Source organism: Geotrypetes seraphini, chromosome 5 (assembly GCF_902459505.1).
Source record: "Geotrypetes seraphini chromosome 5, aGeoSer1.1, whole genome shotgun sequence".
Lineage (NCBI taxonomy): Eukaryota > Metazoa > Chordata > Amphibia > Gymnophiona > Dermophiidae > Geotrypetes > Geotrypetes seraphini.
Window position 1 is genome coordinate 193,936,718 of NC_047088.1, and position 20,423 is coordinate 193,957,140.

The following is a 20,423-nucleotide window of genomic DNA, read 5'->3' on the forward strand; positions in this document are numbered from 1 at the left end:
CCCAGTATGGCTATTCTTATGTCTTATGCTTGTGGGTGGGATCTAAGACAATGGAAAGGTAGTGTTTGGGGATGGAGTAGTAAAAGGCAGATAAACTCGTAGCACCCAGCCATTGAGAATGATGTGGGGGCAGAGATCTGGAAGGCTGCACTAGATCCACCCAATGAAAATAATGTAGAAGTGGAATAGTAGGATGCAACAAATGGGAAGGCAGTGGGTAACAGACCGTGGTAAGCACCTATCATAGGCAGATCCTATTATTTCCTGCCTATGCTTACCACAGTCTCTGTCATCCAAGGCCTTCCCATTCACTGCCTCCCACTAATTGGTGCTTATGATTAGTAACATTTGGCACCACTGCTGCCAACCCTATAAAGAGCAGGTAACATCAGGCACCATTGTGGGTTGTATTTAGGAGATTTGGCAGTGAGAGAGGGATCAGACATCAGCCAAGTGGTGAGGAAATTGGAGTCTTGTAAAACAGTACTGAAGAGAGAAAGTAATATTTATTTCCAGCAGCATCCTTCACAAGCACATGTTTGGCATCCTCCCAAATTCCAGTACAGAATGTCTCAATATCTTGCTAGCGTGGGTTTTGCTTTCTGCAGATGTTAATCATATTGACATCTGATTGCATGTTCAGTGGCTTTGCTAGTCTTAAGCTGCCACTTGTTCTAGCAGCACATTCTGTGGGTTTTAGTTTTGTGAACTGTGCATTTTCACGTATTCAATATTGCTTTAGTATTTCTCCATTTTCTGTTTTGAAAGCAGTGGGATACATAAAGCACTGCTTGTAATCAGGGGAAAACCTTTGTTAGTCCTTCTTGGAGGCTCTGTGACTGCCCAACTACTAGGGCAGCTTTTGCGTGAAGACATCTTAAGACTTTTCCCTTATAGACACATCAGAAGACAGAATCCCACTGTGTGCACAGTCTTTTGTGAGTAAGTAAAACTCTAGAGAAGCTCTCTATACAATAATATAGGCACTGTGCTGCTGTCAGGCAGCATGCAACCTTTTAAACAAATATATTGCACTGAACAACCTTTTATTGTGATGTTACAGGATTACGAGAGAGAAGAAATGAATGTATTCAAACAGGAGCCTACCGTGCTTTGCAGTCCCATACATTAGATGTAGGCACCAGGGTTTGGTGCTGAATTACAGATTTGTTTATGTTTATTAGTATTTATATATCACTCTTCATTACAACATATATGTGTGGTGAACAACAATTTAAAAGGAAAAGAATGCCAATATTTATAGGATAATAGAGGGGAAAAAATTAATAGTCCATTAACCACAGTATAGTCTGTAGCCAGAGATTAAGAAATGTAAGATTAAAAACCATATAAAAAATTTAAAAATCGCTAAAATTAAGAAGAAAATGCCAATCCAAATAAGTAGGACAGTGGGGTATATGTTAAAATCTACCTATCTACTTTAATACAAAATCAGACACAGATTAGAATACACAGGAATGAATTAAGCAACTTAATTTAGTTGCTTACATTTTGGATTGCCCTAGGAACGGTTTTAAAGTAGTGTAAGAAAGCCAGTCATTGCTAACTGTCCTTGCAGGACACAACAAAGGAGTCGTGAGGAAAAGAGTCTTGAAGGATGGCACAGTACACACGGACAGTATAGATGATGCACTGGTGAAATATCTGTAGTGTCTGTGTGTACTGTGCCATCCTTCAAGATTCTTGATAAAGGCACAGACGCCAAAACAATGCCAGTGTTGAGTCTATGAACTTTTGTAGCATATTTATCAATAAAGTGGCTCCAGCACAATATACCTGTGGCTGATTACTTGACATCTTTTCCTCACAACTCCTTTGTTGTGTGCATACTCCTCATCGTTGAGGCCTTCCTTTGGCTTCTTCTTCAGTGTCCCAAGGAAGATAAGCATTAGGCAGGAAATTAAGCTACAAACCAAGAATGGAAAATCATCTGTGGAATGCCATTAGCTGCTATCTTTCAAAAGTGTCTGAATTAATGAAAGCATGGGACAGGCACATAGGATCTCTTAGGGAAAAGAGGAGATAGTTGATGCTGCGGATGGGCAGACTGGATGGGCCATTTGGCCTTTATCTGCCAACATGTTTCTATGTCTGAATCTGTCTCATCCTAAGTGAACCCATAATTGCCCCATTTATATGGACTGCAGAGAACCACAACTCAAGCTACCAGGATATCAGCTGGTCAGGGGAATCTTCGCTTTTCTTCTTGGCCATACACCCTCCGCTTTTCTTCTTGCCCATACACCCAAGACTGTCTGATATCAATTGCCAGCTTGTATCTGATAAGGCCTGAACTTTCTGTCCCAGCTCAGCTGTTTTTAGGACTGAAGTTTGGGCCCAAACATAATAAGTTATAAGTAAAAAGTACGGTTAAAAAAAAGTAAATGTTTTATATGTGAAAGTACAGACAACTATATTTAAGTGCTGTAATGAAGTAACTGTACTTAGTTTCGAAACAAACTTACTTACAACCTACAGCTAATTTTCCCCAACTACACAGAGTACTGTACATCTAATATACAGGTATTTCAGTGTTTTGAATTGTCCATGCTTTTGGAGGAGGCCAATAGGAAGCTCCTCCATCTTCAGTTGCTTCAGCTCAACCCAATACTTCTCCTTGAATCATCAAAACCAGTTCATAACTTTTTTTGTCACACTCGGTACCTCAAGGCTTACCAACTCCTTAATTGCATATAAGGTCTCTATGGACAACCTTGATGGTCTGCACCACCAAATAAAGCCCATGTCTTCTGTTGAATTTGTAGCAAGATGTGCTAACTAAGAATGCAAGCCTGGTAAGAGCATTCCTTTGCAGTGCATGTCTTCCTCAACTATCCAATCTATTGTTATAGTCAAAAAGAGAATGGACAAACTTTTCTCTTAGAGTGTGCGTGAAACTCAAGAATTAGACCTACAGTCTGGAATGCTAATATTCAGAGCTTCCGTTTTGGAGAAATTGATTTTAAGCTTGATGTACTGTCACACACTTTGGTTTCCCATAAGATTCTAGGTAAAAACTGAAATTTGGTTACTATAAGCAGATCAGAAGAATACATTATATAGACTAATGTATTAATTGCAACTCCCCTTCCCCCCAAAAAACACATACACTCTCAATCCCACATATCTCTATACATTCTGATCCTCTCAAAGAGTTCCATCATAACACAAATAGGAACGGGAAAAGGGGGCATGCTTGCCTTGTTCCTAAAATCTAACCCACCCCAATAAACCCCCCTCCCCCCAAAAAAAAACCTGCCTTCACAGACACTTGTTTTATTGCTGATAAACTGTTTAAGAAATTTGTCCCCAAACCCCCTCTGGCACATAGTGGAATAGTAAATCTTGGCAGATAAAAACCCTCATGGCCAATCTAGTCTACCCAGATTTGAATCTGGCACTATGCACAAGCTCTATTTCTTATTTATTTAAAAAGCTTCTAGCCTGCTTAAATCCTAAGGGGGTTACAAAATCACATACAAAAAAATACAAATTAATGACATTTATTTATACATTCAATTTTCTATACAGTTCTCCCAGGGGATCTCAGAACGGTTTATATGAATTTATTCATGTACTCAAGCATTTTCCTTGTCTGTCACGGTGGTCTCAAAATCTATCTAATGTACTTGAGGCAATGGGGGAATTAAGTGACTTGTACAGGGTCACAAGTAGCAGCGTGGGTTTGAATAAAGATTATAATCTTGTTCTAGTATACTCTATAGCTACAACTGCTAATAGTGTATGTTAGAAATGATTGTGAGAAATACCATGTTTAAAGACTGTAATCTTGTACTAACAACTGGTATACTTAATCTCTCTTTGTCCTTGCCGATTTGCAGCACAGATTGTAGAAGTCTGCCCAGCACCAGCCTATTTTGCAACTACTGGGGTTGCCATTGAAGCCCACCCCACCCCAGCCTTGATCTTGATTTGTTTTTGCCACTTATAGGACCCGAACTGTAAAAGTCTGCCTGACACAGGTCATACTTTCCAACCTCAGAAGCTGCCAAAGCTCACTTCTACTGTGATATAATTTAAGTTTTGCTTTAATTGGATTCCATCCTTTATCTATATAATATTTCTCTGTGTTTATCCCACATGGAAGGAAATAGATTTTTTTTTAAAATATATTTTTTAATGCTTTCTCCACATCCAAATATATCAAAGTTTTGAACTCTCTTGCTCCTTAATAAACCTGGCCTGATCTCACTGCATCAACTCTGTTATCAGAGCTAGTAGCCTCTGACCAATACTTCACTAAGATTTCACATCAGTGTTTCGAAGAGATAGGGAAGCAGGAATCACAGCACATGGGGTCTTTCCCTTCTTTCACGAATGTAATACTCACCCAACTTATGGCTAGTGCACCTGGTTGAAAAACTTCTGAAGATGACACTTGGACATTCTCTGTCCCCATGGGAACTCATTTTCCCGTCCCATCCCTGCGAGTTCTTTTCCTATCCCTGCTCCATTCCTGCAAGCTCTGTCCTCATCTGCACAAGCCTCAAACATTTTAAAATCATAGGTGTTCGAAACTTGTGTGGTTAAGGCAGAGCTTACAGGAATGGGACAGGGACAGCAACAAAACTCGTAAGGATGGGACAGGGAAATTGAGTTCCTGCAGGAATGGGAAAAATTTGTCCCTGTGTCATTCTCTAAGATAGACATTACCAGTTTTCATTTACCGGTATTTATTTTGCTATGTTTCTGCCAAATGTTTGGCTCTTGACCTGCTCTCCTTTCTGACTCATGACAAGGAGGCTTGCTGTCACTAAGTATGCTTGATCCCATTTGGCACTCCTTAACTCCTCCTCCTCAAGCAGGGCTTGATAAAACAAGGAAAAGTTGTGTCCAATTTCCTCTGATTCACGTACAATGCCTCATTTACAGTATATCTTGGCTACAAAATTCAACCTTGGTCAGCGTTTAGGTTTATAGACCAGCATCTTATTTGGTTTGTTTTCTCTCTTTCTCTCTCTGTCATTCAAGCTGCTGCATTCACAGGGTGCTCAGCTTTAATTAAAGTTAGTAAGCTCCTTAAGTGTTGACTGAAACTCCCTTGCTTGTTAACAAAATTGTAATTTTTATGTTGAATTGTACTTGCCGTACACTGACTTGGGTAAATCTATTTGTAAAGGCAGTTAATAAATTCCAATAAATAAATATCATGATAGATACCTGAAAACTGACTTGGTTGAGAACCAACACTTTGGGCTCATTTTACTAAGCTGCGCTAGTGATTTTAGCACGCGCTGCATTGCCGCACGCGCTAGACGCTAACGCCAGCATTGAGCACGTAGCACGGGGTTAGCGCGTGTGGCAATGCAGCGCACGCTAAAAACGCTAGTGCACCTTAGTAAAAGGAGCCCTTTAAAACATTTTAAGAGAAATAGATACTTTTGCCTTAAAAAAGAAAGGACAGGATAGAAATCCTATCTGATACAAACATTTAATAATTTAAATCTAAAATCATATTTAGGCAGTTCACAGTGCTTTCACAATTTTGCAGTTTAAAATTGACTCAGATATTGCAGCTGCTGTCTTTCAAAAATTATGCAGCAACCATTTTAACACGCATGCACATACAAGTAAGTATGCAGGCTTCCAATGAATCAATTTAAAATCCAGGACAGCAAATCACATTTCTATTTACAAACACCTTCCACTCCTCTTCTTACTTACATACTTAAAACATTATAGTTTGAAAATTCATAACAACTGTTTTAATTGTTATGAATTTTCAAACTACAAAATATGAATTGGGACTTAACAGTTTACCATTTTTTCTGAATTAATAAAAAACATGAATTGGATTTAGAGAATAATCTTCAGCTCATCTATTCACAAAATTGATTATTTATTCAAATATTTTTTTTATTTCAAGTTTGCAAGATATCCACAATAAATGTGCATGAGAGGGATTTGCATACCAAGGAGGTAGTGCATGCAAATCTCTCATGTACAAGCACTGTGAATATCCTGAAAACCTGAATGGCTGGATGTGCTCCAAGGCCTGGGTTGAGAAACACTGATCTAAAGCCTTATTTGTTTGCAGTCCTGGAATGTAAAATGGTTAATTCTCTCAACATAGAAAGTATAACTATGTAGTACAGGTTAACAAATGAGAGAGCAATAGCAAAGATATGAAATGCTTTGAGAAAGATTCTAAATTAAATAAGAAGTTAAGGTTGCATAGTTAAAGAAACTACTGAAAACAGGTCTAAAAGGAATCTCTAGCCCTGCTAGATAGGTCGTTTTGATTCCAATAGACTTCCCCTTTCTCTGCAGAACTACTATTTCTTGCTTTTTCCTTTCTCCCTTTATTCCATCTCTTTGTCCTGTCTTCTTTCTGCTAGTTCCTACTCACCCCTCCTATTGTTCTTCCCTATTAAATATTGTATTTCCTGCCCTCCTTCCCTTTGACACTGTAAGTCTTGTAGGTCTATCGTTTGTCTGACATATTGTACCTGTTGCATGTTGTAAATTTTATTTATGTCCATCGCTTAGAAGTTTGATTAAGCGATTTATCATATTTTAATAAACTTGAAACTTGAAGATATTAACAGATACAAGTATTTATTTTATTTGAAAACTTTCATATCACAACAAATCACAAAGTTAAAGGTAGATGTTATGAAGGAAAGCACACATGTAGCAGTAATATGGCTATGTCATCACTATATGAAATACCTGGATATATGAACAAATGTTTTACAGTACGTATATCTTTCTGTTGTTAATCACAGAATGCGCCTAGAAAGGAACATAATTTATTGTTTCTATTTTTGAAGTGCCCCATGCAGTGGCAGGAGAATGACACAAGGATTGGAATTAGTGCTAATGCAGGTGATTTCCGACTGACTTCCTAAAGAAATTCACCCAACAGGGCATTTCCCAACTCAAGAAAGGAAGAGGAAAGAAGAGGAAAACTGCTTATAAAAATTTTTGAGAAATGATAAGATATTGTAGATTACCTCCATGGTGATGTGACAGACTACCTCCATTGGCAAGAATTTCTTCCCTGGCAGCAAACTAAATTGAAACAAAAAGATTAAAAAAGAAAATGTCATTAGACATAGAAACTGGATGCAATGCATGAAAGAAAAAAAATATACAGTATATACCAGACATGGGCAAACTACGGCCTGTGGGCCATATCCGACCCGTTTAGTTGGTTGTTTTTTTTTGGGGGGGGGTTCTTTTGAAATCTGTCTTTAATAAACAAAGAACACAGTAGAAACAACAACAGCGGAAAACAACGTTTACAATAAAAGTCAGGCACCATGGAGGACTGTACTCTGATGTCCTCCACAGTCACAAACAACAATCCCTTCCCTCCCCACAGAAGCCCCCCCACCCCCGGAATCCCCGTCCCACCTTCCCAATCTAACAGAGAATACTAAATGCACAGACGGGGTAGATAAGTCAAACAGGCAAGGCAGAATACCATTGTAGTCTATTCAGAATATGGCTACGACTCACGTTTAATTTTTTAATCCGGCCCATGGTATCAGAGGCGGCCGTAGTTTGCCCATGCTGCAAAGCGCTGGGAGGCCCCATTCTGCGGCGGTTTGTGTGTGTGTAACTGACTGAGTGAGAGAAGGAGCGTGCGCATGCTGAGGAGTTCCGAGTCCTGTCTTGACAGCTTAGATTGGAAGCTCAGAGTATCTTACTTTACAGGTTCTAAATATCCTGACAGGTGCAAGGATATAATTTACTGTAGAAAATAAAGTTGCAGTTATCTGATGACGCCTGTTCTCAACTGACTTTTGAGTCTAAAAATAAATTCTTGCACCCTGCTACTACCGAGTGTATTTGAAGAGAAGACAGTTGCTGTATTTAAATAAAATCAATACGAAGTAGCTATGAAAACCTACTTAGCACGTTCTGAGCTTCTGACAGTTAAAAAAAACAAACAACTGTATCTTTATGAATTAATTGTACTTTCCCCTTTTACTCTTAGTTTTCCGTGCTGAAAGAGCACATTTGCGCTAAAATTACTTTTGAAAGACATTTCTTTTCCTTTTGCTTCCTCTTACCTAGCAATATAAAGCCTACCATTTAGAACACTGCACTGGTGGTGAATGTTTCATCACGTGCAAACTGTAATGTTTGTATGATCTGAACTCCCGTTAGCATGAGACAAGGCAGGTAAACAGCCATTACAGAGACAGAATGAGGAAGTGACACTAACGGCTGTAATCCTCCTTCTTAAAAGGCACAGTGCCCTAATTTTCAAATCCTTGAGTCAAAAATGTAAATAATAAAAGCATTTTATATTGGTACTGCTTACAGTTTGCTGACCTCTCTAGCTATCTAACTGGAGTAATTTGGCATACTGTTTTACTCAGGCAGTAAACAGAAACAAGTGATTTGAAGCCATAGGTGCTAACTCTGTGGGTCTCAAGCATCCTGCCTCACTATTGACCAAATTATTTGAAGATGTACAGGGAAAGATAATTTCCATTGGGTTTAGCAACTTCAATCATTTTGAAAAGCCATAATATACAGGCATGTTTAAACGTCTCATAGAGGGAGGAGGAATGGCCCATTATCTGTAACAATGAGCTGCAAATAAAATTAGGATTCATTGTTTTTATTTAAATTAATATATTTTTATTAATGTATGCATAGCACAGCTGCTAAGTTACCCAGTTCCAGGAGGGAGACTTTATTGTCCAGTCCTGGTTTTGAACTTACTTCCCTAAGCAGTTCCAAGTCCTACGTATGTATGTGTGCGAGAGAGAGAGAAGAGAGACTGCAGAATTGTCTGTCCCTTCAGCAAACTACCAGGAGGAAGAAAAAGAAAGAAAAGCAACAGCCGCTGCAGGAGCAACCAGCCCTGGCGCTGCCAAAGCAATTACAGAGAGCAGTCACCCGGGCTATGGTGCGGGAGGAAAAAATCATCGAGCATTTTAAATGGTGGGGGAGGGGGCGTTTCTTTTTCATGGGGGAAAGGGGGGGTTGAAGAAGGGAATAATGAATCTCATCAAAAACAAGAACAATTGCTTACACCCACTACTTATGGGGACTTTAGGAAAAGCCTAAAAACATATCTATTCCTGAAGTACTTAGGCAACTAAACTGCACAATCTCATTCCAAAATAACTGACTCCTAGAGCTGTTAATCACTAGCTCTTAATTTTTTGTTAAATCCACTCAATTTGTAGCATCTTTTAATCATTGTAAACCGGCAGAACATTGTTAAATCCACTCAATCTGTAGCATCTTTTAATCATTGTAAACCGCATAGAACTTCATGGTCCTGCGGTATATAAACTGTTGTTGTTATTATTATTATTCTAAGGCAAATATTTACAGATATGGCACACTCTGAGTTCTTAGTAAGAAAACACCCCAATACATTTATGTAGAATGCACAGATAAGCCAGAGAAAAATGTCATTTTACCTCAATTTGCTCATAGACATGAACTGAGTCACTAAGTCCCCTGTAATTAAAAGCGAAGTAAAAATAGACACAAGCTCCTGTGTCATAGGTCTGTGCTACCCTAAAACAGAAGAAACAGAATTTTATTATCACTTGAAAAATTAAAATGGTACATCACAAAGGCCCTCTTTTATGAAGCTGCATTAGGCTTTTTTTAACGCTGGCTGTGGTGGTATTAGCTCCAACGCTCAAAGGAATTCTATGAGCGAAAAGCTTTTACCACCAAAGCCGGTGATAAAAGAGTCTAATGCAGCTTCATAAAAGTGTGGGGGGGGGAGGGTTAACAATGTTAAGGGAAAATACTCCATAATTTTAAACTATTCTATTTTTATTCCTAGCATTCTTCCTTTTAATAAGATATTAATAGCATTTTTCTTTGAAATAAAGTGGCTCTGCTTTTCCTTCACCAATGCCAAATCAGTGGACTGAAGGGATGCATTGTAAAAAATAAATAAATGAATGGTAATCCTGCAAGATTTGAGCAAGCCCATACTCAATATGCCTGCTTTGCAATCTCTTGAAAAACAGCAAAAATTGCTGTAATTGCTTGCACCAGTACACTAACAATAATTCAGCAAAACTTCATACCACATATTACTGTGAAAAATATGCTCAGAGATATAGAGACCATGTGAAGACTCATCCCAGATAGTGTCTCAGCTCCCAGTCATTGCATATATATCTGTGATTGAATTTCTTAATATTTCAAGCTCAAGTGTACACTTATAGGGGTCCTTTTATCAAGGCGCGATAGGGGTTTAACGCGCATAATACCGCACGTTAAACCACCTGCCGCGCTAGTCGCTAACGCCTCCATTGACGAGGCGTTAGTTTTTTGGCTTGCCGCAGGGGTTAGCGTGTGATGAAATGTCCGACGCGCTAACCCCCGTAGCGCGCCTTGATAAAAGGAGACCATAAACTTCAATGGACTTGAAAAACATAGTAGTACAATGAACTTATCTTAGCTTCAGGGTCCCAACATGACCACACTTCGATCCCTTCCTCAAGGAACCCCAAAACAACTTTTCAAAGCTCATATATCAATAGGTAGGTCTCTGTAGGTTGTGATTATGTTATCAGTTTAATTTCCTCAAAAAGCTTCAAACACCCTTACACTATTTTCCCTGCTTTTAAAAATGATTTTTCCCCTTAATTTTCTTTGTTGCCTTGCAATCTCAGCAGTTTTAGAGATCCTGAAGAAATATGCTTGACACTAAGGGCTCCTTTGACGAAGCTGCGTTAGCGGCTTTATCGCATGCACATTTTTAGCGCGCGCTAACCCCCACGCTAGCTGAAAAACTACCACCTGCTCAAGAGAAGGCGGTAGCGGCTAGCAAATTAGCGCGCATTAAACTGCTAATGCGGCTTCGTAAAAGGAGCCCTAACAGTAATGGAGGTTTCTGTGTTATGATGTTTAGAGTAACCATCTTGACTTGCCATCAAGACATAAAGGAACTTACTTACAAATTAAATCCAATCATGTTATACAAAATCCATTCAAAAATTATTTCCAGACTACATAAAAATAACACAACTACTGAAAATCTAACATATATTCTGAAAATCGTGATTTTTTTAAAACAATTTTTATATTATTTCCATTCTCAAGTGGCTGTGGAAGATGTTCAGGAAAAATACTATCATAACTTTTCAATGTCTTCCCTGCAGGCTATTTATATTGCTGTCTGCAATAAAGGTTTTATATTCAGCAGGCAAAATATCCATAAGTAATCTAATGACAGAGGAAGAATATTTAGAAGCATCAGATACTATACACTGTTAAAATTTCATCTCTTTATAATAATGAATAAAGCAAAGACTGCAAGCCTTTTTTAGTTTGATCATTCCTGAAATACTATGGGCACAATTAGCCCTTAATTGTCACAACAGTGGTGTATGGGGGAGAGGGGGACAGGGTGTTATCTATCATTCTTCACTGCTCAGGGTGCTGTTTAGTCTGGCAGAATTGTATGCAGGCAGAAAGGGACAGACTAGTTAAGTTAGGCACCAGTAGGGCAAATGGCAAAGTCGTTTAAAACCCATTTAAAAATAGTTTAAAAACCAAAAATGTAGCGCCTAAATCACATTTATAGGCGCATTCTAAGATCAAATTAGGTGTGGCTAATGTCAGAAACAATCTTAGGCATCCCTAGGCACCTCTGTAGATACAAGTCACTTCAAACACAGGCACTGGAAATTTAGGCCTTGAAAACCCTGGTATATATTTCTGGCACCAATGTTTGAGGTAGCTGCAATTCTACAAATGGTGCTGTTGTGTGAATAACATGCGATCGGCAACTGTTTTTAAGACGGTTGCCAATATTGACACAATTTGTAGAATCCTGCCCTGTTGATATTGTTTATGCTTCTCTGTTTCTAGGTGTTAGGATATACAGCTCAAAAGGTGGTACTCGGAGGCAATATAGGGAAATACTGTTTCACAAAAAATGGTGATGGTAACAGTTTTCAAGTAGAAGTGGTGTGGACCAAAACAGTAACAAAATTCAAGATAGCATATGACAAACACAGATGTTACTAGATGTTATGGGTGATAGGTGAGCAAAGCCTAAGACTGGATAGAATTTGTGCTACTGATTTAAGAATATTAAGATTAGATAGATCTTTTGCTTCTTATTTGCCAGCATTTTCTGTGTAATTCAGAGTTAAGCAATACAATTAATGCTGCAGCTATACTAGTGAGGAAAACATGGCTCATGGAATTCTTTCCAACCCCTCTACACTTAAATGCATTTTGTGTGTTTGTGTATTTGGGGAGGGGGGTAGAGGGGAGGACTGTGTGTTGGTGTATGGATGTACAGTATATGCATTCAGTGAGTCTGAGTTGGGAAAGGATATTAGGGGGAAGCAGTTAGAAAAACACAATTCCTTATTCACTATGTTACAGTGAATCAGTGTATACTGCATTTCTCGAAACTGCTTCTCCCACAGAAATGTATTGTGGCATTTATTACAGGGGGTTCATTTATCTTCTACCTCACATCAAATATAGAAACATCACTGTCGCAGCACAAAAAAAAAATCTCTCTAAAGCACCTGTCCCCTTCCTATGACTAGAACTGCCTTCTAATCCTATACCCACAGAAAAATGCAGATAGTGGCTTGAAACACAGAAAAGTGTCCAGACATATTACTAATCATTCTACCTTCTGAACGTATGTGTGTGTATGTGTGTATGATGGATTTTGGAGCAGTTTGTTAGGATGTTTTTTCAGTTGCCGATAGGGTAATATTTTTTCTGAGAAAAACTTGCAGGAGGTATTTTTAAGGATGGCATGACAATGCTAAGGATATTTTTGGGTTTGGGCTCAGTTATATGGGGCAGTTTTTTGGGGTCAGGCAGTTTGCAGGGTGGTAGTTTTAGAGATGTGGCAATTTGTGGGATGAGTTGGCAGATGTAGGAGGTAGCTTTGGGGCTATGGAAGCAGTTTGAGGGTTTAGAAGAAAAAGGAATTATACCTATTCAACTGCCTTACCCTTTTTTTTTTTTAACTGCTACATTTCACTTTATTAAAGTTCCTATGCTATAGAAGCTGAAACTCCTTTTTCCAAAGAAATGCATTGGGTGATATTTTGGGAGGCTCATTTCTCTGGAAACCCTGGTCTGATGTGGCTCATTTTTGAACTGTGTCTTTACTGTCCACCCCACCCCACCCTTCTCCCCCCCCGATGCCAATTTTCATCCCAGTCTCAAATTTTGGGACAGTTAGCTTGCCCCCAGACACACACTTTCAGCCTCTTTTGTATAATTATTTCCTACTTCTGTTGAATTGGAAAAAATAAGAGATCACAAGATACAAATATTCTACAATATGGAAATACAGTTAAAAGTCAAGCAGTAGTGGATTTGATCATAGGAGCCAACTTTTTAAAATGACTGGGGTTGCTCAACTCAAGCACACATTATCATGACTGAAAAAGGAAAGCAAAGTATGGGCATATCTGGCAAGATGTCCAGCACAGCAGGTAGTGCACACACTGGAAGGACTGACGGCTTAAAGAGCTAGGGAAGGACTAATATGTCCCACCAGTCTTTCTTCCTCCTCAACCGTACCTCATCCCCCATCCATTTATTCCATTTTCACCTTCCTCTTTCCTACCCCATAGCCCCATATCACAGTCATATCCCTTCCAGTCCAGTCTGGCCTTTCCACACCACCCACTCTCAAACAGGATGATTGTTTTATTTTTCCAAGGACAAGCAGGCTAAGTGAATCTCACATGTGGGTGGCATATCCACGGAGCCCCTGGTGCAATGCTTAAAAAACACGTATATGACTTTAAAAATCAAAGGCAGCATCCTTGTGAGTGCAGGACCAGGAGTCTTTCTATATGCGGTGAGAGGAACTCAGTCTTGTTTTCATTTTTTGACAATTTTCATCATGTGGTGCTTTCTCAAGGGAATATTCTCTTAAATTTACCTTTGGTTTCAGTTTTTTTCCCTTCTTTTATAGTTTTAGAGGGTTTGTCCAATACATTAAGTTTTCTTTGTTTTCTCGGCTCACAAGCTGTCTTAGGTACAAGCATTGGCCAGGAGCTTTCCCTTCATTTTTGTACAGTGAGTGAAACTTTATGTCACAATCAAGTCATTTGATTAACTACGGTCATGTCATCAAGCGAAATGCCCGATGCAATCAGACCTTTTCTGCTTCTGACACTGATTCCTGCTGTATTCAGTGTCTGGGGCCTGAAAATAATCATTTAAACAGTCTTCTTTGTTTGCATATGCAGACAAGAACAAAGAAATCAAGAGAGGCTGAAAAACAGAAACTTTTGGAGCAAGGTCTGAATCATCAACATTGGCATCGTTATTGGCTTTAACATCTGCTCCTGCATCAGAATAAGGACCACTGACCTGCATCCAGTGATTAAGTGGGTCTCCATCTGCCTCAACACCGGTGATTGAGCAGGGCCCAGTTAACATTGGACCCAACACCGAAGAGACATGTAGACTAGACGTCACTCTTGTCAGCACAAAGATATGCTGTGCAACGGGTGAAGGCCAAGAAGTACAAGCATTGATCTCCCTTGATGCAGTGTCAGGAACTCTGGAGTACCATAGGATATAGTACTGAGAAGTGTCAGCGCTGGGAAGACAGCTCCCCCTCCATTTAAAAGGGGCCTCTGTGTGGTCCTTGATGTGCAGTATGCTGGATTTGGCAGATACTCTCTCACCAAAGCAAGCAGATTCAGTTCATCATTGGCTGGGAAGCAGAAGGACTATTGAAAGTTTCTGGTTAGGGGCACATATGACACCTTTTGATATGGCGGACTTTAATGAAATGGGAGAGTACCTGAAGAAAGAGCTGTTAGAATGGGAGGATATAAGAGAAGTGGAAAGACAGTGGTCTAAGCTGAAAGGAGCGATAAAAATGGCTATGGACCATTATGTGAAGAAAATAAATAAAAAAAGAGAAAAAGGAAGCTGATATGGGTCTCCAAACTAGTGGTTGAGAAAATAAAGGCAAAAGAGTTGGCATTCGAGAAATATAAAAAAACCCAAGAAGAGGAGTGCAGAAAGGACTACAGGGTGAAACTGAAAGAAGCCACGAGAGAGATACGTCTGGCGAAAGCACAGGTGGAAGAACAAATGGCTAAAAATGTAAAAAAGGGAGGCAAAAATTTTTTCAGATATATTAGTGAAAGGAGGAAGATGAAAAATGGAATTGCTAAACTAAAAGATGCTGGGAACCGATATGTGGAGAGTGATGAGGAAAAAGCAAATGTGCTAAACAAATACTTCTGTTCTGGGTTCACAGATGAAAATCCTGGAGAAGGACCGAGATTGTCTGGCAAAGTTACACGAGAAAATGGAGTAGATTCTGCGCCGTTCATGGAGGAAAGTGTTTATGAGCAACTTGAAAAACTGAAGTTGGACAAAACGATGGGACCAGACGGGATCCATCCCAGGATCCTGAGGGTGCTCAGAGAGGTTCTGGCGGGTCCTATTAAAGACTTGTTAAACAAATCTCTGGAGACCGGAGTGGTTCCCAGGGATTGGAGGAGAGCGGATGTGGTCCCTATTCAAAAAGGTGGTTACAGGGATGAAGTGAGCCTCACTTCGGTTGTTGGAAAAATAATGGAAGTGTTGCTGAAAGAAAGGATAGTGTTCTTCCTTGAATCTAATGGGTTACAGGATCCGAGGCAACATGGCTTTACTAAAGGTAAATCGTGCCAAACGAACCTGATTGAATTTTTGATTGGGTGACCGGAGAGCTGGATCGAGGACATATGCTAAATGTAATTTACTTAGATTTCAGCAAAGCCTTTGATATGGTTCCTCATAGGAGGTTGTTGAACAAACTTGAAGGGCTGAAGTTAGGACCCAAAGTGGTGAACTGGGTTAGAAACTGGCTGTCGGACAGACGCCAGAGGGTGGTGGTTAATGGAAGTCGCTCAGAGGAAGGAAAGGTGAGTAGTGGAGTTCCTCAGGGTTCGGTACTGGGGCCGATCCTGTTCAATATGTTCGTGAATGACATTGCTGAAGGAAAAGTGTGCCTTTTTGCAGATGATACCAAGATTTGTAACAGAGTAGACTCCGAAGAGGGAGTGGAAAATATGAAAAAGGATCTGCAAAAGTTAGAGGAATGGTCTAATGCCTGGCAACTAAAATTCAATGCAAAGAAATGCAGAGTAATGCATTTGGGGATTAATAATCGGAAGGAACCATATTTGCCGGGAGGTGAGAAGCTGATATGCATGGACGGGGAGAGGGACCTTGGGGTGATAGTGTCCAAAGATCTAAAGGCAAAAAAACAGTGTGACAAGGCGGTGGCTGCAGCCAGAAGGATACTTGGCTTTATAAAGAGAGGCGTAGCCAGTAGAAGGAAGAAGGTGTTGATGCTCCTGTACAGGTCATTGGTGAGGCCCCACTTGGAGTATTGCGTTGAGTTTTGGAGACCGTATCTGGCGAAGGACATAAGAAGACTTGAAGCGGTCCAGAGGAGGGCGACGAAAAAGATAGTAGGCTTGAGCCAGAAGACGTATGAGGAGAGACTGGAAGCCCTGAATATGTATACCCTAGTGGAAAGGAGGGAGAGGGGAGATATGATTCAGACATTCAAATACTTGAAGGGTATTAACGTAGAACAAAATCTTTTCCAAAGAAATGAAAATGGTAAAACCAGAGGACATAATTTGAGGTTGAGGGGTGGTAGATTCAAGAACAATGTTAGGAAATTCTATTTTACGGAGAGGGTGGTGGATGTCTGGAATGCGCTCCCGAAAGAGGTGGTGGAGAGGAAAACGGTGACTGAGTTCAAAGAAGTGTGGGATGAACACAGAGAATCTAGAATCAGAAAATAATATTAAATATTGAACTAAGGCCAGTACTGGGCAGACTTGCATGGTCTGTGTCTGTATATAGCCATTTGGGGGAGGATGGGCTGGAGTAGGTTTTGATGGAGATTTCGGCAGTTGGAACCCAAGCACAGTACCGGGTAGAGCTTTGGATTCTTGCCCAGAAATAGCTAAGAAGAAAAATTTTTTAAAAAATTTAAATTGAATCAGGTTGGGCAGACTGGATGGACCATTCGGGTCTTTATCTGCTGTCATCTACTATGTTACTATAATAATAATTATTTTATTTTTATATACTGCCAAAGCCATAATAGTTCGAGGCGGTTTGCAACAAGAAGTGCTGGACAATCAGAGAAATGATCACAATATAAAGTGCTTACATAATAGAAGAAGAAAAAAAACTATAAAATTCTAGGTTACAAATCGATTAAACAATTTCATTTTTACTGATTTTCTAAAACTAAAGTAGGATGAGGAATGCATAATAATGTTACCCAGCCAATCGTTCCATTGACCTGCCTGGAAAGCAAGAGTTCTGTCCAGGAGTCTTTTGTAGCAGCAGGCCTTTATTGTTGGATAGGTGAACATATGAATTCTACGTGTCGGCCTAATAGAACTGTCCAAATTAAATTGAGAAACCAGGTACATAGGGGCCAGGCCAAATATTGATTTAAAACAAAGACAGAAAAATTTAAACAAAACTTGTGCTTCCAGGGGCAGCCAGTGTAGTTTTTGATAGTAGGGACTGATGTGTTCCCAAAAATCAGTCGGACTGATGAATTTTGAATAACTCGGAGTCTTTGAAGGTTTTTTTTTAAGGTTCCCAAATAGATGATGTTACAATAATCAAGTATGCTTAAAATGGAAGATTGAACCAATAAGCGGAATGATACTGCATCAAAATATTTTCTGATGGTTCTGAGTTTCCATAATATCGAGAAGCATTTTTTAACCAATAAATCCATGTGTACATCTAAAGTAAGGTGTCGGTCTAAAGTCACTCCCAGAATTTTTAATGGAATAGTCAATAGGGAAGTCCTGTCCATTAAAAAAAAAAAAATCGAGTCTTTAATTTTATCATTCGGGCTCGCCAAAAAAAATTTGGTTTTATCCGAGTTGAGTTTCAATTTGAATTCGGTCATCCATAATTCAATTTGCTTTAAAATAAATGACAGATGATGCTTTGTCTCAGAAGTCAGGGTTGTAAGGGGAATAACTATAGTGATATCGTCTACATAGATATAAAATTTAACTTTTAAATTTTGCAATAAATTCCCCAATGAGCAAGGTAAATGTTAAACAATGTAGGGGATAGAGGAGAACCCTGCGGAACTCCGCAAGAGTTTACGCAGCTGCAGGATTGTTTATTATCACTATAGACTTGATACGATCGTTTACTCAAAAAACCCTGAAACCATTTTAAGACATTACCTGAAAGTCCAATTGAATCCAAACAGTCAATCAAAATAGCATGATCGACTAAATCAAAAGCACTACTTAAGTCTAATTGCAGAACTAGTGCACTTGTACCTTAACTAAATAAGTTATGAAGGAAATCTAGCAATGATGCAATAACTGTTTCTGTACTAAACTCAGATCAAAAACCTGACTGATTGTCTTGTAATATGCTAAATTTGTCCAAATACATTACTAAGTCCTGGTTGACCAAACCTTCCATCAGCTTTACGAATAAGGGAGTGTTCGCAATAGGTCTGTAATTTGATGTCAACTTAATAGATTCCTTAGGATTTTTTTACAATCGGTTACTATGAGGGCCAAGAGGGTACAGAGGACTAAGGAAATGGTGATGGATAGCGCCGGGAGCCAATAGAAGAAAGAAAGACATAAAGACAGACAGGGGGCAGGAAGAAAGAAAGAAAAGAAAGAAAGAAAGAGGGGGCAGGGAGAGAGAGAGAGAAAGAAAGAAAGACAGGGCAGGGAGAGAGACAGAAAGAAAGTCGGGGGCAGAAAGAGAGAAAGACAGAAAGAAAGAAAGAAATTCTACATATCTATTCTAGCACCCGTTAATGTAACGGGCTTAAACACTAGTCCTTTATAAATTCCATTTACTCTGTCAATCAATACTTTGACTTTCATTGAGGTTAAACGTGCAAATCAATCTTATTATACTTGACTGCCCAATGCATACATGGGAAATAAATGTCACAAGTCTAATCAAGCACTACTGTAATCTCTCTAGTGGAGAGATAGTCTGCAGGGGAGACATTGAAAAGTTATCTTCAGTAAAAGGCAAGAATCAAGCTTATCAGACTCCAAACTTTAAACTTCACCTAATCAGGCTGGAAAATGATGTATAGTTCTGTTGCTGAAGAAAGCAATGGCATTGAAATTGTTAATTCATCTGGAAGAACAAAGATAAGACTCACCGACATGTGGTGAAAGGAGGGAACTGGACACCCTTTTCTTTGCATTCTCGTGTTATCCTCTCTTTCACATTTCGGCAAAGGTCAAGCACCCTAGAACACAGTACCACTAAATGTCATAAGGAAGTAGGTATCTTCATCTTTGAATATACATCTAATCATTTTCATTCACTACATTTTTTTCTTCTATTCTTAGATTTATAGCTATAATTTCAAAAACTATCAATATTGATACTGCCTAAACCTTTTTTTTTTTTTTGCCTTTAAAGAAAAAAATGTCTTTTAGTATAGTTTTAGAAACATTACTACACTTTAGAAATTCTATTTTATGAAAGTATTGGCTCCTAGCCGATTAAACCTTGCTAAGTTGGCCAAGTGGCAATATTCGAAGATATCTAAGCAATTAATGCCGCTGAGCATTGCCTATGACCACCCAGATATTATTTGGTTAGTGCAGGGGCTGTCTGTGGGTGGAATCTGGGTGAAGCTGGAATTTAACCAGTTAGTACTGATATTCAGTCCACTAATTGGTCTGGCTTGTAGGAAAGAAGATTGCTGTGGACAGGAGCATGCTCAGTGATGAGATATGAGAGGGAGGGGGTAAAAGTCTCTGAAGTTTTGAGGCTTCCTACAGATCCCTGGTGGGAGGAGGGAAATAACCCACTGATCCTGGAATAAAATGGGATTGTACAAGAAATAGTAGTAATATATCCTAGAGGAGAGGAGGGATAGGGGAGATATGATACAGACCTTTAAATACTTGAAAGGTATTAATATAGAAACAAATCTTTTCCAGATGAGAACAGTAAAACTAGAGGATTTATGAATTGAGTTGTGGGGTGGTCAGATGAGTAATGTCAGGAAATTATTTTTTACAGAGAAGGTGGTTGATGCTTAGAATGCCCTCCTGAGGGAGCTGGTGAAAATGAAAACGATGACAGAATTCAAAAAAGGGTGGGATGAACACAGAGCATATCTAGTTAGAAAATGAATGCTATAAAAAAAAAAAAAATTAAGTGGCTGCATGTGTGTTTGCTGTGTTGAGTGGTGCTTAGATAGTGAAGAACTAAGACCAATACAGGGCAGATTTGTATGATCTTTGTACCTTATATGGTAATTTGGTTTAGAATGGGCTGGAGAGGGTTTTGCCAAAAACTCCAGTAATTTGGAACATGAGGACAGTGCTGGGTAGACTTTTACATTCTGGATTTCACAAATGACAAGATGGTTCAGATAGCTAGAGTGGGCT

At 39.2% G+C, this 20,423-nt stretch overlaps 1 protein-coding gene across 1 annotated transcript in view; it reads right to left on the reverse strand.

The window, feature by feature from the left end:
- The window catches only part of AGPS (alkylglycerone phosphate synthase), a 300,029-nt gene that overhangs the window by 37,175 nt on the left and 242,431 nt on the right, over nucleotides 1–20,423 (reverse strand). Inside the window, exons 17-19 of the mRNA XM_033946176.1 lie at nucleotides 19,178–19,267; nucleotides 9,435–9,534; nucleotides 6,999–7,056 (exon numbers count right to left, since the gene is read on the reverse strand). Of these exons, the coding sequence (XP_033802067.1) occupies nucleotides 6,999–7,056; nucleotides 9,435–9,534; nucleotides 19,178–19,267 (248 nt within the window). The remainder of the gene's footprint in view (nucleotides 1–6,998; nucleotides 7,057–9,434; nucleotides 9,535–19,177; nucleotides 19,268–20,423) is intronic.